The sequence below is a fragment of the Sinohyriopsis cumingii genome, chromosome 5 (assembly GCF_028554795.1).
Source record: "Sinohyriopsis cumingii isolate HCF-2022 chromosome 5, ASM2855479v2, whole genome shotgun sequence".
Classification (NCBI taxonomy): Eukaryota; Metazoa; Mollusca; class Bivalvia; order Unionida; family Unionidae; genus Sinohyriopsis; species Sinohyriopsis cumingii.
The window spans coordinates 69,467,096-69,485,943 of record NC_142965.1 but is presented as its reverse complement, the minus strand read 5'-3'; the positions used below and the strand labels follow the sequence as shown (position 1 = coordinate 69,485,943).

At 35.4% G+C, this 18,848-nt stretch overlaps 1 protein-coding gene across 1 annotated transcript in view; it reads left to right on the top strand.

Annotated features, from left to right (window-relative positions):
* Positions 1-18,848, top strand: part of LOC149799389 (uncharacterized) — an 86,062-nt gene that overhangs the window by 51,212 nt on the left and 16,002 nt on the right. The window contains exons 12-16 of the mRNA XM_089958727.1: positions 587-699; positions 3,055-3,160; positions 5,750-5,862; positions 12,954-13,020; positions 13,964-14,148. Of these exons, the coding sequence (XP_089814853.1) occupies positions 587-699; positions 3,055-3,160; positions 5,750-5,862; positions 12,954-13,020; positions 13,964-14,148 (584 nt within the window). The remainder of the gene's footprint in view (positions 1-586; positions 700-3,054; positions 3,161-5,749; positions 5,863-12,953; positions 13,021-13,963; positions 14,149-18,848) is intronic.

The following is an 18,848-nucleotide window of genomic DNA, read 5'->3' as shown; positions in this document are numbered from 1 at the left end:
ACAAAAAGATCTGCACAGAACCAGCTGCTCTTCTTGTCACAGCTAAGCTCTCATTGTTTTGAGATACACCATGCGACTCAAGAACACCCGTAAAGCTATCTCATAGTTTGTGACAGGCTGTAATCTGGCTTCTGCAACAGTTTTTTTCCTTGCTGTTATCTTTGTGGACTTCATTATATGGGTAAAAGCATCCTAATTCACCATGTCACTTACTTTCATAAACTTGGATCCAAGCAGAACTATAGGTAAGATGTCTCTGTTGTGAAATAGAATAGGTACATGACTGCCAAATTAGGCAACTGTACCTATAGGAGTACAAATCTAACCAGTTATTGGATGTGTTGAATTGGTGTAAATCTTATGGACATCTTTCTTTCTAAATTCCGTCTCTTGGTTATTTCACAAGATTGTTGGAAATGCTTGCTAAGCACACAGCAGGATGTGCCAATATCATATGAATGCTGTAATATTGAACATTTACCCCATGAATACCATAGTAGCACTGAATATTTCTCTCACATGCAGTATAGCTGGGAATCTTTCTTCAACTTTATAGGCTGTACAAATGCATGTTTATTTATTCCAGAAATGTGTATTGAAGAATACAGAGTTGCTGATAGAATTGGTGGTGGCCAAACTTTCACAGGACTGTTTACCACTTCTTGGACTCTTAGCCATGGTTTTTAATCCACAGTGCAAGTAAGTTAGAGACAGACAGAAAAAGTACATAGCAAAACATAATGCTGATCATCTTGATGGATTCAGAATGTGGAAGGCTAGTTTATGCTGATACTAGAAGTATGCTCAGATGTAGCACATCTTTAGTTGTCAATCCAGCTTTGATGATGATTGACATAGCAGTGTCACATTGGGGTCCATCTGTATGGCCAACACCCTTCTGTAAGTCCCTCTGTACCCCTGTCCACTCCCTAGATTAACCTCAGTGTTAAAGTTTTCTTCTTTCCATGTATTTCAATATGAGATTATCCTAATCTGTTTTGATTTATACATTCTCAATTTTCTTTTTGTTTAGCTAAATAAATGTATTCATTATCGAAGCTCAGGAGAAGCTTAACATGCAGGTCATAGACAACTTCATGTTCATGTGGTATTGAAGTCAATGACACGTACCACATTTCTTTTGACTTTATTATCTACTCACAAAGTGAAGTCGGGAAGGGATGCAATGTTTTGCCCATTCATTCTTGTGGTCCTTTGTACATTCAATTGTCTGTTTGTTGACTTGTGCATTTACTTTGCCATAAATATTTAGCAATTTGTTTCACCAACAGATTAAACTTGGTATATGGATGTGTCTCAGAAAGAATAACTTGGTCATAAAAATACATGTTCTCTATGACCCAAGTTCATGCTTAAGTGACTTTTGTATTTGCAGCCATTCCTTTATTAGTCTTCAGTATACTGGCTTGTAATTCACTCATGACCAGTGGATGAACTTCAGCAAGAGTAACTCATCCACACTGTTGCTGTGACCTTATTTTAAATATTGAGTGATGTTTTTGCTACACCCTCAATATATTGAACTATGTTGATACATGCATGAAAAATGGTTTGTGGATGCATTTATAGTTATGGGCAGTTTAGTTCACTATGGCTTGTGGGCTGTTCAGTTCATTGTGGCTTTAGTTTCATGTTTGTGTCACTTTTGTATTTTCAGTCATTTGTTCTTTACACACTCATTTTCTTGGACTCTTTTCCCTTACTCTTATGAAAATTGATATGTGAATGCACCTCGGCAAAAATAAATGAATCAGCTCCAAAAACTAGTTTACAGTAACATATCTTCAGTTAGTACTTTCGTTCATTTCAATGCACCCTAATATCTTGGATGCAGTTTCACCTGCAATCGTACAATTTGGTGCATCAGTGTATTGCAACAAGAATAATTTAACTATGCCCAAACTAGGTGAATTTGATCTAATTTTTATGCTTGAGTGAATCTTGCTGTTTCAGCCATTCATTTGTTATGGCCCTCTGTCTAAAACCCTATCTCAGATACAATCGTTGAAAGGTACATACTTTCTGAACAAGAGTAATTCAGCCGTAACAAACCAAGATTACTGTGACCAAGTCTTCTTGCTTAATGATTCCTGTATTTACTGCAATTCTTTGTACGTATATTGAATCCTGTTTTACCCAACACTTATGAAAATTGGTATGCTGATGCATATTCCAGGAAGACCATCCCAGCAATACAAACATGAGGTCATTGCAACCTAATTTTCATGCTTCAGCCATTTTCTTTTTATGGCCTGTATCTCTTAGATGTAATTTCAGCTATTCATTTATTATACCTCAATATTTTGGACTCAGTTTCACTTGCATCCTTGAAATTGATCCATTTACACATCTTGTGAGGAATAACTCAAAAATACCAGAATGAAATAACTATGACCTAAATTTCATACCTGAGTGACTTATGAATTTCATTTGTTATGCTGTTTGTATCTTGAACCCTATTTCATCTTCACATGAAAATTAGTAACTGTTAAGGCATTATAAGGAGGATAATTCACCTATACCAGATGCAGGTCACTGCAGCCTTGTTTGTAAGCTTGGATAACATGTTTTCTTTAGTTTTTTGTTACATGCTTTCTATCTTTTAATGTATTATATCTAGACCTATCATGCTTAGTTTCGACTCAACACTGCTAAAGTTTAATGTGTTAATTCATCATAATGAGTTGTATAGTGCAGTTAGTATCCTTTCTCCACGTGGTGACTTAGTCATTAGCTTAGACTCCTAACTAGTCAGTCACATGTTCGAACCCTGTTAAAACCAGCCTGAATTGGTGTCATTACAGTTGTCTTATTCACAGTACACTTAATCAGACTGTATATTTTCTGTTACTTCAGATGTGCTCTTGATGGTGAGGAAATTGATATGTACAATTAACTCATTCTAAACCCAAACCCTTAATCACATTGAAGGTTAGCATGAAATCTGAAAGTAAGTGTAGTGCTACCTTAAATACATATAAGTAATCAGTACTTGACCACAGACTCAAAATGTAAATAATTCATAATTTACAGATTCCATAGCTGCAATGCAAGACGCCCCTCAGAGACGGTGCCAGCAGATTCAGACTTTCCAGATGATACTTTGTTTGCCAGACCACCAAACATGAGAGAGCCAAGGGTAAGACCATTTTTTGTTTAACCCTATCTATGTATAAACACCATGTGAAATCTGCTGAAGTGTAGGAATAATAGTACAGAGACTACATTGCAAGTGAAGTTTGTTGACTCTGTTTTGCAAAATAATAATTCATGAGCTGATTACAGTCAGTAATAATTTTCTATCTGTTGTTAGTATTATTATTCATGTTCCATATTGTTTTCACCAGTAAACAAGTTTGAGGGTCAGCTTATCATATGCCTGCACTAATGTTAAATGCCAGTTGATATTACCAGGTCATTTTATTGGTGTCTGGTCTCAGTTTATCATATGCCTACACTAATGTTAAATGCCAATTGATATTGCCAGGTCATTTTATTGGTGTCTGGTCTCAGTTTATCATATGCCTACACTAATGTTAAATGCCAGTTGATATTACCAGGTCATTTTATTGGTGTCTGGTCTCAGTTTATCATATGCCTACACTAATGTTAAATGCCAATTGATATTGCCAGGTCATTTTATTGGTGTCTGGTCTCAGTTTATCATATGCCTACACTAATGTTAAATGCCAATTGATATTGCCAGGTCATTTTATTGGTGTCTGGTCTCAGTTTATCATATGCCTACACTAATGTTAAATGCCAGTTGATATTACCAGGTAATTTTATTTGGTGTCTGGTCTCAGTTTGCATACAATATCTATACATGATGTTTGAAACTAACAAATAAGATACTGCTCCAGTGGCCTAGTGGTTAGAGCGTCCAACTCAGATGTGGGAGGTCACAGGTTTGAACCCTGTCTGAGTCATGCCAAGGACAAAAATGGTACTTACAGCTGCCTCACAAGGCGCTCAGATAAAGAAGTTAGTGTTAGAACTGGTCAGCCTGGTGTCAGGATAATGTGACTGGGTGAGACATGATGTGACATTTCTGTGGCATGATGCCATACTGCTAGACATCACTATAAGCTGCCACAATGCAGACTATCATAGCGATATGACTAAACAAATTGTTAAAGCTATGTTAAAAATCCAAATCACGCACACACACAAACAAATAAGACTTTTACATGATTGATTTTGTTCATTTCATCAGTTATTTGATTGTCCATTACAAACTGTTCAGTGAATGTATACTTCCTCATAGTTAGAAAATGGATTGTTTGTGATGTGATTTGATGTGATGTGATTTTGATTTTTAACGTAGCTTTAACAGTTTTTCAGTCATATCGCTACGATGTCTGCAATGTGGCAGTTTATAGTGATGTTATTGTTATTGTTATTGTTATTGTGGGGTTTAACGCCATTTTTCAGCACACGATAGGCTATACATGGCGGCCAGTATTATTGGTGGAGGAAGAACCCAGGAAAACCCCGGAAGAACCACCGACCCACGAGAAGCTACTGGCAAGCTTTCTCACATACCTACATTGGTTATAGTGATGTCTAGCACTGGGGCATCATGCCGCAGACATGTAGCATGATGTCCCACCCAGTCACATTATCCTGACACCAGGCCGACTAGTCCTAACACTAACCTCTTAATGCTGAACGCCAAGCGAGGCAGCTGTTAGCACCATTTTTTAAGTCTCTGGTATGACTCGGCCGGGGATCGAACCCACGACCTCCTGCATCCGAGGCGGACGCTCTAACCACTAGGTCACCGGATTGTTTGTTACAACTTTATTAATGTTAAATCCAGCTTGGGTAAATGTTAGGTTATGGCTATAAGTTGATAGGATGTAGGAGACAAACAGGCTTTGGTCCTCTCCATGAGTCTATCATTATTTACATACCTCCATCCATCCGTACATTTGTCCCAAAATGTTTTAGGCAATACTGTATAAAACACAATTAGTGTAGACAAGTGAAATTTTGAGAGGTAGACATATATAGATAATATGCTTTGATTTTTAAAAATCAACAAAAGCAGTTGTTTGATTTTTTTATATACAAATTTGTGAACAGTTTTGACTTGCTGTTTTATAAGAAAAATCCTTTGCTTGATAAGCAATAATCAAAAGATGTAAACAAATGAAATTTGATAGGCATATATGTTTTCATATGTAGTTGAGCCCATCAGCAGTCCAGGACTATATATCAATTTGTTTTCCAATTTGCTCACATTTTTGATGTTATTCTTTGTACATTGGTGATTAAAAAAAACTCATTAGCACGAGTAAGCAGAATCTAAGGTAGTTAAGACATTAATTTTGATAGGCATATTTGTATTTATATTTAGTTGACTTGATTAGAATCTCAGGCCATTATTTCAGATTCTCCTTTTAATTTCTTCAATATTTAAAATAGAATTCTTGATTTTTCGTTTTTCTCAATAACACAAATAAGCAAGAATCACTTCTGAGGTAGACAAAAAAAATTGTATGCATGGATATGTGACCTGATCAGACAGGAACACACTATATCTGATGTCAATTATTATTATTATTATTATTATTATTAGTATAGTCTGTAAGTTTACACAGACATTCAGTAATATGTTGATGTTAGAATCTGGTGTTTTTAAAAATGTACCTTGTGTCTATTGCATCAGTTTGCTAGTTATCATTATCACAGAAGCTTTGATATCATTGATACATCTTTCTAGGGATGGTTGGTAGACCTAGTCAACAGGTTTGGTGCTCTAGATGGTTTTCAAATTCTGTATGAGAGATTTGCAAGTGGACCGCTTTCTATACCAGTCATAGATGCCTTGATCAGGTAAAGTTAACACACGTATACATTCAAATATAAAGGCACAAACACCACAAACATACAGATATAACAAGATTAAAGTCTTCATTTATTAAATACAGCTCTCTGTTCCTATCTTTACCTCTGGCCTTCCCTCCCTCTTTCTCTCTTTCACTTAGACAACTGTGTGTGTGTTTGTGGTGTCTGTGCTTATTTGATATTTGCTCATCACATTTGATTTAAAATCAGTTACATATTTTCAACTAAGCACAACAGGAAAGCAAAACACTTATGATTATGTTAAAATTGACAGAATTAACAAAGCAAAATCTAGTATCTGATATTTTATCTACAGATTTCATTTAGTAATAGATATACATAAGAAAGTTAAACTCCACCTTTTAGAAGCTTCAGAAACTTATACCAAGAAAGTAAAAGTTCTTATTCCTTGGTTCTTTTGCAAGAGCTTTGTCATTGGTTGCTATAGTTCCACAGTAAAGGACAATGCTTACTTTGTAATTGGCTCCTTTTAATCCCCATGGTACATTATAGTCAACAACAGTTCAAATTGTTAGTGTTACTTTTAGATTCAGCATGAGGTCTGCATGAGGACAACTGAAGCAGTAGCGAAAGATTGATGCAATAGAGTTGAGAGAAAAAAGAGAAAAAAATGTATTTAGGTTTTAAGCTATTCATTACTACTTCTTTGAATATTATTCAATTCAGGAACCAAATACAATATTTATTAGCAGTACCAAGTATTTAGGTTTTTTCTAATACTTTCAAGTCTGGTTGTTGAAGCAGCATGTTTTGCCTTTAGCAAGCTCCTGACAGGAAATTCAGCAAATTGCAAAAATAAAACTTAGCAAACAGTTATCATTTTTGTAGTAAAATGACCTAATCATACCTTACAAAAGGGAATTAAGTTCAGGAACCTGGCACTGGAGGGCAGGGGTACCATCCATATATAAATTAGTATCACTTCTCTCCACGAGTTTTTGTTTTGCTTAGCTGAGCTTTGGCTAATGGTAGGAATTTATTTTTTTAGGGATAAGTTTAGAAAGCCTTTGTTTCTTTTGCTTACCCTTACATAATATTGACTTTATTTACTATATGCCTTATCTAACAAGGATATGATACTGTTGTTGTTTTTCTCAAAAGGCATAAGATTATATACTGTATAATAATAATAATAATAATAATAATGATAATAATAAAGACTTTATTTAGAGAAGGTAACTCAATTAGTTACAGAACTAATCTACCTTGAGGCCTTCTATCTGTTATGTACAATATACACAGTATATACAACATGATGTGAAGGATCTGGCTTGACACTAATAATAATAATAATAATAATAATAATAATAATAATAATGACCTTATTTAAAGAGGGTAGCACAATTAGCTAAGAAATAATACCTTGATGCCCTCATAAAAAGGAATTTATTTATTTTAGCTGAATCTCTGAAGCCACTGGATATATTGGGTTTGGAAGAAGGAAATTGAGTGGGCATTTCTAATCTCAACTGGAATACTATTCCAGAGCAGAGTTCCAGAGTATTGGAAGCTTTTTTTAAATAACTCCTTATTTAGTTTGGGAAATTTATACTGTTTGGTAGACATGGATCGCAGGTGGTGAGTATTATTATGTAGCCTATACTGGAATAGTGATTGTAAATATTTAGGAGCACTATTATGGGATATCCTGTACATTAATTTGGCTTTTCTCAAAAAGATTCGGTCTTTAGTAGGTAATATTTTTAACTTACCAGCAAAGTTTTCCTTGCTTTCTTTCTGGATTGATATTAGCCCTAATGCTCTTTTTTGAAGATGTGCCAGCTTTGCTACGTTTTTATCATTTGAATTACCCCATACTGTATTATAGTAGTTTAAATAGAGTTGTATGTAACTGTTATAAAATAGTTTTCTGTGCCTTTCAGGGAGAAAATGTCTATAATCCTACTGAGAAGCCATACACTTGAATTGACTTTTTCACTGATATGTTTGATATGTTCAGTCCATGATAGGTTATTATCTACCAGAACACCAAGTAGTCTATCATGACAGACCATTCGCAAATTTTTATCCTTCCTTGTCAGACATAGTTCATCACTATCAAGATTTGTCCTTTTTTGCCATGTTGAGATAAATAATATTTTAGTTTTACCAGTATTTACCAGCATGCCATTGCATGTGCACCAGTTTTCCAGTTTGTTTAGGGCATTCTGTAAAGAAATTTCAAGTTCATGCTTTGTGTTTTGGGTGTCTGACAATGTTGTGTCATCTGCATAGAGATCTGTAGATGATATTGAGTCTCTTAGTAAAAGTGGTAGGTCATTAATAAATAAAATAAATAGTAATGGACCTAGAATTGAACCTTGTGGTACTCCATATCAAATTGTTCCAGGTTCAGACAGAACAGTATTTATGTAAACATGTTGTGTTCTCTCACTTAAGTAAGAAGTAAACCATCTAATTGTTCTTTCATCACATTGGTAGATTTTCAGTTTCTTCAAAAGGATTTCATGATCCACCATGTCAAAAGCTTTCCTGAAATCTACAAATACAGATCTTATTATTCTGCCTTAGTCAAGAGCTTGAAGCCATTTATCAGTTAGGGAGATCAAGGCAGTCTCACCGGAATGTTTCTGTCTAAAGCCTGATTGATTAGGTGTAACATCAAGTGTATGGTTAAATATGACATGAATGAGTCATGGACATGTTTTTCAATCAATTTTGACAAGTTTGGTAGTATTGAAATTGGTCAGTAGTTAACAGCGTATCCTTAGAACCAGATTTGTGAATAGGAGTTACTTTTGCAGTTTTCCATATTTTGGGGACAGATGAGGTAATGCAATACTTAAATTGATTATGAATGTTATGCTATCTACAATAGCAGAGGCAGAAGATTTAATGAGTCATGGACCAATCTGATCAAGTCCTGTAGCTTTCTTGGTATCAAGTTAACTGAGACATTTTTTAACAAAGTTATTTGATTCTGGTGGGATAGAGAAATATACCTCCTTAGACATTTTGCTGCTACAGAACTTTTTCAGTTCATTAAAGTTGTTTTCTATCACTGGTTCTTTTAATTTTGTGGTAATGTTGGTGAAAAAAATCATTGAAAACATTTGCAATGTCTGAGTGTCATCAGTGACTTTGGTGTCATTTACCAGAAGAAAGTGAATTTTATTTGTCTGATCTTTGTGTGTTCCTCCAGTGAGTTCATTGAAGACTTTCCAAATGGAGTTTATGTTGCTTCTTTTGTTTTCAAGCAATGATGGATAATTTTTTTTAGCTTTTTTAATCATACTTGTTTTTTTTTTCTTCTCTATACTTTATATTGTGCATGGTTTCCCATAGCCTTGAATTGGTCTTGTGTTTTCATAGCATCTAGGATTTCAGTAGTAATTAAAGCCAATTAGGTTGAATTTCAGTCTTTACTCGATGTACTTTAAGTGGTGCATGCTTAGAGACTACATCCATGAATAAGTCAGTCCACACCCTCAGAGTTTCTTCTCTGTCATCCAAATTTTGGATAATATTCCATGGAACTTTATAAAGGTCATTGAGAAATTGTTCTTCATTAAAAATTTTGAACGATCTGTAAGTGATCGTTTTGTATGTATTTTCTTATTTTTCTTGCATTTTAATCTTTCTTGTCAAAAAAGTAGGACAGTGGTCACTAAGTCCATCATTCAGTACATTAACACAAGCCACATTGTCTGGTAGGTTGGTATAAATGTGATCAATAAGAGTGCTCGATTTTTCTGTTACCCTTGTAGGCTTATTTACCAGCTGGACTAGGCCTAATGACTCAATAAATTCCATCCAGTTGTTCCTTATTTGAGTATTGAGAAGGTCCTTATTTATATCTCTGAGTATATATGTTTCTTTCTCCTGTGCTTGAACATTTTCCATTTGTTTCAAAAAGTTATCATTCCAAATTGCTTTGGAGGAAGGTGGCCTATAAATGAAACGAACTAGGAATGATTTTGCATTATTTTGAAAAATTTCCACCCAGATACTCTCAATTTCTTCTGACTCCAGATCAAGTCGCCTTTCTGCATTTACATCTACCCTAATGTATAGAACAAGACCTCCCCCTGCTGTCTCTCTGTCCCTGCATAATGGTTTATTGTAGCCTTGACAGTGAAATAGATCATCATTGTGGTTAGCATTTAATTTGGTTTCAGTGAGTCCTAAAACATGCATATTATTTTCCTTGGAAGACAACATTAACTTAATCTGGTCTATTTTTTGCCATTATACCTTGTACATTTAAGTGACCTATGTTAAAACCTTTTGTATTTAGTTTCATATCAATTATATGTATGTCATCATGCAATGAGGTACTCACTGAGATTGTCTCCATACTACTTTTATCATTCTTACATTCTATTTCTATATTTAAATGTTCATATATATTAGCGTCTTCAAAGTCACATACAGATCCTGAAAATCCATTAACTTTTGCATTTACAGTAGCTGTATCCATTGAATAGTTAGAGTCAAGAGTCTCACTTAAGGTACATTTAGATTTGTTGTAAATGAAGCATTGGCATTCTCCTCTTTGCCAGCTTCCTAATACTGTTGTTGTTGTTATGGGGTTTAACACCATTTTTCAGCACACGATAGGCTATGCATGGCGGCCAGTATTAATGGTGGATGAAGAACCCTGGAAGAACCACCAACCCACGAGAAGCTGCTGGCAAGCTTTCTCACTTACCCACATTGGCCGTATCCTAGACTCAAAACCACGTAGACAGGTGAGATGGCAGTGATCCGTAACGGAGAGCGCTTTAGACCACTCGGCCACTCGTGGCCTTGCTTCCGAATATGTATAATACATTGATGGACAAAGTCTTTGTTTGTGTCCATATTTATGGCATCTGAAGCACTCAGTCTGTTTGCCATACCTGTGTCATGTTATATGTTGTTGAGAAAGATGTTGGATTGAAACATCCATGTATTTATTCTCAGTGTATTTGCACTAAATTAGAATTAAAAAAGCAGTAGCAGGTAACGTTTTTCTACTTTGTGAAAATTTGATTGCAGAATGTCTTCACAAGGATGATTTACATTTGTTTCTTGGCATCTCCTAATAAGATCAGCAGACTACTATAAATTTTAATAACAATATAGGCTTTTGCGAATCGGTCATAGAAAGTGATGGGAACAAGTTTGACAATCAGACAAATAATGGGCCTGTGATTCTCCCATTTATATGTTTAGTAGTAATAGAGTGCTACCAGATACTTTGCTAAGAAGCAAATCACATAATATGTGGCCAATCTGCTGTTTGCTATTGTGTATTTTGATCTTTCCTACAGTGTATTTTGATCTTTGCTACTGTGTATGTTTATCTTTGCTACTGTGTATTTTTATCTTTGCCACTACTTATTTTTATCTTTGCTACTGTGTATTTTGATCTTTGCTACTAATTATTATCTTTGCTACTGTGTATTTTGACCTTTGCTACTGTGTATTTTGACCTTTGCTACTGTGTATTTTGATCTTTGCTATTGCATATGTTTATCTTTGCTACTGTGTATTTTGATCTTTGCTACTAATTATTATCTTTGCTACTGTGTATTTTGATCTTTGCTACTGTGTATTTTGACCTTTGCTACTGTGTAATTTGACCTTTGCTACTGTGTATTTTGATCTTTGCTATTGCATATGTTTATCTTTGCTACTACTTATTATTATCTTCGCTATTGTGTATTTTGATCTTTGCTATTGTGTATGTTTATCTTTGCTACTGTGTATTTTGATCTTTGCTACTGTGTAATTTGATCTTTGCTACTGTGTATTTTGATCTTTGCTATTGCATATGTTTATCTTTGCTACTACTTATTATTATCTTCGCTATTGTGTATTTTGATCTTTGCTATTGTGTATGTTTATCTTTGCTACTGTGTATTTTGATCTTTGCTGCTGTGTAATTTGATCTTTGCTACTGTGTATTTTGATCTTTGCTATTGCATATGTTTATCTTTGCTACTACTTATTATTATCTTCGCTATTGTGTATTTTGATCTTTGCTATTGTGTATGTTTATCTTTGCTACTGTGTATTTTTATCTTTGCCACTACTTATTTTTATCTTTGCTACAGTGTATTTTGATCTTTGCTATTGTGTATGTTTATCTTTGCTACCGTGTATTTTTATCTTTGCCACTACTTATTTTTATCTTTGCTACTGTGTATTTTGATCTTTGCTACTAATTATTATCTTTGCTACTGTGTATTTTGACCTTTGCTACTGTGTATTTTGACCTTTGCTACTGTGTATTTTGATCTTTGCTATTGCATATGTTTATCTTTGCTACTGTGTATTTTGATCTTCGCTACTAATTATTATCTTTGCTACTGTGTATTTTGATCTTTGCTACTGTGTATTTTGACCTTTGCTACTGTGTAATTTGACCTTTGCTGTGTATTTTGATCTTTGCTATTGCATATGTTTATCTTTGCTACTACTTATTATTATCTTCGCTATTGTGTATTTTGATCTTTGCTATTGTGTATGTTTATCTTTGCTACTGTGTATTTTGATCTTTGCTACTGTGTAATTTGATCTTTGCTACTGTGTATTTTGATCTTTGCTACTGTATATTTTGATCCTTGTTGTTAGTACTAACCTAGGTATTGTTTCTCTTACCCATCATAAGATCAACCTAAGCTGGAGTAGATGTTGATGATGTGGTGTCGAGAATAAATATTGTTTCTACTCATGTTCACCTTTTCTTATTTTAGATTTTAGATTTAAGGGGTATATTGCAACTGTCATTAGTACTAACTTATATATTGACACAGTTCAGAAACCAAATATACCTCTGTTAGTGTCGTCCAAAGTCAGTACAGTCACGTAGTTCCTAAAGTCTGAGATTATCCTTGAATATCCAAAGTGTCAGGGTACAAGAAATAAATGACTCTGACTTTCTGTTGATAGGGTATCAGTCCATTTTAAGTCTTTCCCTATCCTCAAGTCCATGATTTCAACCACTAGTCCATGCTGCCTCATTACTAGACCATTGGGGTGTGAGTAAAAGTTTTTTTTTTGCATCTACTAAAACTTACTATAAAAATTGTAATTGGTTTATTTTCCAGACCATTTGGACAGTGCACAGATGTTCTCACTCCACATACAGTGCAGACATACTTTATGCCAGTTAAGGTAAGTTGACACATTTATACACTAGTGAATTCACCATAGATGTATGTGCAGTTGCCTTACAGAATTTGAAAAATATTCAATATAATGGAGTAAAGCATTTCACTGGAAACAAAATATGTCATTCACTTGTTATGATGAATGATATGTGTGTGATAGGTGAGAGAATGCAGGGTTAAACATTCTAAATGTCAGACCGTTCCATTTAGCATGGGAAAATACACCATGATGTGTGGGGGAGTGCATAGATGATTATGGAACATGTCCTCATCAATATGTAGTAACTCGGGAAGAGATGGGATTATACTTCATCAAAAGAGATTTCAATTTGGGACATAAGTGTGTGAGTTTGGACATTTTGCCTTGCAGATGGGACTATTAATGTATTCCCTAGGCTATGGCAGTGTGTTGAGGAAACATTTACTGTTCATTTGGTTTTAGGTGGGAGGAATGTATCTCAGAATTACTTAATCTCTCTGACATGAAGCCCCTACCTTTGAATACCATCAATGTAACCTACAGTTTGCTGTGTGCTTTAAATTTCACTTTGACTCAGAGCAGAATACATATTTCCTTTAATTCTGATAGACCCACTGAGTTGTACATTTCATATTTCCTTTAATTCTGATAGTCCCACTGTCGAGTTGTACATTTCATATTTCCTTTAATTCTGAGAGTCCCACTGAGTTGTACATTTCATGTTTCCTTTAATTCTGATAGTCCCACTGAGTTGTACATTTCATGTTTCCTTTAGTTCTGATATTCCCACTGAGTTGTACATTTCATGTTTCCTTTAATTCTGATAGTCCCACTGTCGAGTTGTACATTTCATATTTCCTTTAATTCTGATAGTCCCACTGTTGGGTTGTACATTTCATATTTCCATTAATTCTGACAGTCCCACTGTTGAGTTGTACATTTCAAATTATATGTTATAAATGTCCAGGATGTTGTCCTGAAGTTTTTGGATGGTGTTGCTGTTGAGGAATTGAAGCAAGAATCAAAAACAGACAAGACGAGTGAGGTTGTGTCCTTCATATTCATTGCCCTGAAACAGCTGATATCTCGCTTGCCTAATCAAGTGGAAACTGTAAAGAAGCTGGAGATATTCAGACAACATATTTCCTTAAGGTGAGTAACAAATTTTGATTGAAAATGGCTTTTCACATGTATTAATATTATGACATACATTTCTATAGGAACACATTGGTTGGATATACAGTTGATAGATCAATAGAACTTACGTAATGGCCTTTCTGTCTGCTATCAAGTGCCCATTAGATTAACAGGTGATAGATCAATAGAACTTGGGTAATAGCCTTTTTGTCTGCTGTCAAGTGCCCATTTGATCAACAGGTGATAGGTTGATAGAACTTATGTAATGGTCTTTCTGTCTGCCGTAAAGTGCCCATTAGATCAAGTTTGTTATTGTTGCATTTTGTAACCTTCAGCAAGTCTTGCAATGAAACTTGCAAAAATTATTAATTGCAGGTCTTGTTGGTTTTATGAGATATCCAGTTGCAATGTATAATTAATTTATATTGTATACCTTTGGTCAATGATTGCAAGTTGTAAACATTGTTTACAGAGCATCTATATTCAGAACATTCTAGGCTTAGTCTTGTTTACAATTATACTAGAAGTTTCCATTGGAATGATTCACATCTACATCAAGTCAAAATGTGTATAAAAAGGGGTTTGATAAGCAAGTAATTCTTTCCTGTTTCAAGTCATTTTGATCAGAGTTTACAGTTGTGTTCAGTTATAATTTAAGAGGACTTATTTATTTAAAATATTCCTTGGAATTATTAAAGTGCTCATACACTTTTAGATTAAGAGACACTATAATGAATTGTTATTTAAAGACATTCTGGATTGTATCGTGTTATATGAGGACACTCAAGAAATGGAATTCATTTGGAAATTTCTGTATTTTTGGATTCGTGATTGGACATGTCGGATTATCTGGGATTTGATTCATAGTACTGGAATTATCTCTTGAATTTTCATGTTGTATTGCAGAGAAATGAATTGCTTGCTGATTTTACTTAACAGTTGGTTTTGTGTTCTTTCTGTTACATATTTTAAGACCTAGAATCATAAACACAATAAAGATGGCATTGTCTATGTTTTTATCAATACTCCTCATTTTAAGTAGTCATATTGACATTAAGTTTTCAGTAAAATATATAGTATGATGTCCACTTGTTTGTTATTGAAAATAATGCTGATCTGTCATTTGATATGGCTGTCATATTGAAGAACTTGAAAACTATATTGTTTCTTCTCACAAACAGATAGTTTCATTGAAATGGGTTTCTACTACTCCTCCTGAATGGTCGTATTTTCATGGGCATTTCACCTAATCTCCTCATAATAATGATAATAATAATAATAATAATGATAATAATGAGGACTTTGTATAGCGCTTGATCTTTAGAAGCTCTAAGCACTTTACAACATTAGAAAACACCTATAACATAAAAAAAACCCAGATATAATGACATTATTACAAACAACAAAAAACATGAAATTAAAAGACATAAAAACCGTGCTGAAAATGTTTAAGGCAGGGAACATTATTAGGTCTTTAAGTTTGTTCTTACAGTCATAATAAGTGAGTTTTAAGAGCACTCTTGAATGGGGTCACTGTGTCTTTGTGTCTTAAAGTTCAGTGGGTAATTCATTCCACGTTGCTGGGCCCTGGTATGCAAAAGAACGTTGTCCATATGACTTCATTTTTGTAGTGGGAATAATGAGTATATGATTGTTAGAAGAGGAGCGTATGTATCTTGCTGGTGTGTACACATCGGTGAGGTCGGATAGGTATGTTGGACTAGAGTCCGACAGTGAAACATAGCACAGATAACAAATTTTGTGTCTGATTCTGGATTGAATGGATAGCCATTATAGGGTACAGAGCAGTGGAGAGGTGTGGTCTGTTTGTCGTACTCTAAATATGATCCGAGCAACTGAGTTTTTGAGCTTTTTGAAGTTTGTGAAGTAGATATTGAGATGAACCAGACAGAATTGAGTTACAATAGTCCAGTCTTGAAAAAACTAATGAACACACAAGTGTTTTAGTATCATCAACTGAAAGATATTTGCGAATGGAGCTGATGCGCCTCAGCTCAAGATATGCAGCCTTGCATATGTTCATGACATGTTGGTGCAACATGAGAGTACTGTCCAGAGTGACACCTAGGTTTCTTACTGACTGTGTGAATTACATGTTGGTGTTGTTGATAATTATTAATTGAGGTAAAGGAAGTGACCAAGAAAGTTTGTGTTGTGATCAGAATGGCCTCAGTTTTATCATCATTCATCTGCTGCTTGTTACAATGTCATCCATGATTTCACATCAGAAATGCACCTCTCTACACCTTGGATGGTAGCTTCAACTTAAGTTGGATGGCTGGATTTGTATATTTGGGTGTCATCACCGTACAATTGGTGAGACACTGGACGATGATCTATGACACTTGATAGTGGCTGAGTGCATATAATGAAGAGAACAGGTCCAAGAACAGACCCCTGTGGAACACCACAACGTAGAGTAACTGGGCTGGAGTGTATTCCTTTTGCAGACACAATTTTTGTCCTGTTGACTAAGTAGGACTTGAACCACAGTAAGGCTGTATCATGAATGCCAAATACATGCTGGAGACAGTGAAGTAATATATCATGGTCTGTTGTGTCAAATGCCGCAGACAAATCAAGGAGGGTGAGGGCTAATCTTTCCGCTATCAAAAGCAGAGAGAAGGTCATTAACTACTTTTAGAAGAGTAGTTTCAGTATTGTGGCATGGGCAATATGCAGATTGTACATGGCTAAAAAGACTATTTGAATTTAGATGAGATACAAGCTGAGGTCGAACAACCTTTTCTAAGATTTTTTATATGAATGGGAGATTAGAAACTGGGCAATAGTTCTTTAAATCGTTATGGTTGAGTGTTGGTTTCTTCAACAGAGGCTTTACGATGGCAGTTTTGAAAAATGATGGGAATTCCTCGGACGAGAGAGAGGTATTAATAACATCAGTTATTGAAGGCAATACTGGATCTAAGCACTCAAGCAGCAGTGATGTTGGAATTGAATCAAGTTCACATGACTTTGGTGCACTCTTCATCACGATTGTACATACTAAATCCATAGAGACAGGTTCAAATGCTGCTAATGGTTGCCACTGAAATTCTGTATCCCAACTGTATGGTGATGACAAGTCAATTGAAATTGTGGTGTCAAGCTTTTGTCTAATGGTAAGTACTTTGTCATGGAAGAAATTTGCAAAGATGTCAGGAAGGTCGACTGGAGAGAAGGTAGTTGGTAGTGGTGTAGATTTGTTCCTTGACATTAGCTTGTTAGTAATCTCGAAGAGCTCTTTGCAGCTGGAACTTTCCATGATCTTAGTAGTGTAGTGGGCTGATTTCGCTGCATGGACTATATTTGTGATATTCTTCTTAGAGGCTTCATAGATTTGCTTATGAATAGACAGTCTGGTGGAAAGCCAAAGCCTCTCAGCTTTATGGCGGTCTCTTTCAGCAGCGCGAAGCTGGTCCCTAACACTGCTATACCATGGAGAACACTTTTGAATTGATACTCTGCACTTGGTAGCTGTAGCTAGGTGCATGTTTGTGAAGCAATGAACGCAGGCAGTTATTGAGTTGTTCTTCGGTAGGAGGTAAGCAAGCTGTTAAGTTAGCTTGGATGTCTTGCATTAGTTTGGTTCTATTTATCATACAGAGGTTTCTCTTAGTAGCAAATAAAGGTGGAGGGTTAATGACTGATACGTCCAGATGGCATATAATGCAGAGGTGATCTGATGCAAGTTCATGGGATACCAGGGAGGAATGTGGAATATTATCATCAGGTCTGTAAAGAATCCAGTCTAAAATGTGACCATGTTTATGGGTGGGTTGGTTATCTGACTGTTTGAGGTTGAAAACATTAATGGAATCCAGGAGTTTTCATGTGTTTGGGTTTCCAGGACAGTTAAAGTGAAAGTTGAAATCTCCCAGAATAATCAGGCTGCCAGTCCTATCGAATTTCCATACTCCAGGAGATTTGGAAACTGCTCCAAAATGAGGGATTCAGTCAGCTTGTTTTTTCTACTAGGAGGAGGGTGGTATAGGCAGAAAAAAATGGACTGACCTTTGTGACAGTGTAAGTGTGGCTTTGACTAGTTCAAATGATGTTTGGTAGAAATTGAAAGTTGTGGTGTGGTTAAGACATTTGATCATGGAGTTCTTTGTGATGACAGTAATTCCACCTCTGCGAGAGTGGCGGGGAATGACTTGATGGAGTAACCAGTAGGTGTTAGATCCGTGCACTTGGGCTCATCGCTTGATGTTCTTATCCATGCTTCATTCAGGAAAAGACGTCAATAATCTGCTTGTTGATAAAATTAACTATCTCTGTGCGCTTTTCCGGTGGTCCTACGGATGGGGCATTGAATAATGCAATACGCAGAGGTATCTCTTAGATGTTTGACCCAACGGTTGACTATTTAATAGGGATTTGAATTAGGTTATCTAAATTAATGGTCAAATTTTTTAATTGTTGAACTGGAAAGGGCATAAGGGTGATAACTGGAATTCTTTGTCCTGTTCTACCCTGGCCAGCTTTGAAACAAACGTTTCTTTTTAAGTAATGATGAATGTAGTCCCAGTTTGTTTAGTCAAGAGCACAATGTAGTGTGGAGAGCCAAGGACTGGTCATCTAAAGCAATTAATGAGGGTCCATCAATGCATAAACGGGTCGACTGGCAAGTGTCACATGATGGCAGTTTGTTCAACAACAAAGGAAGTTGTAGCAGTGGAGCAAGACAGATG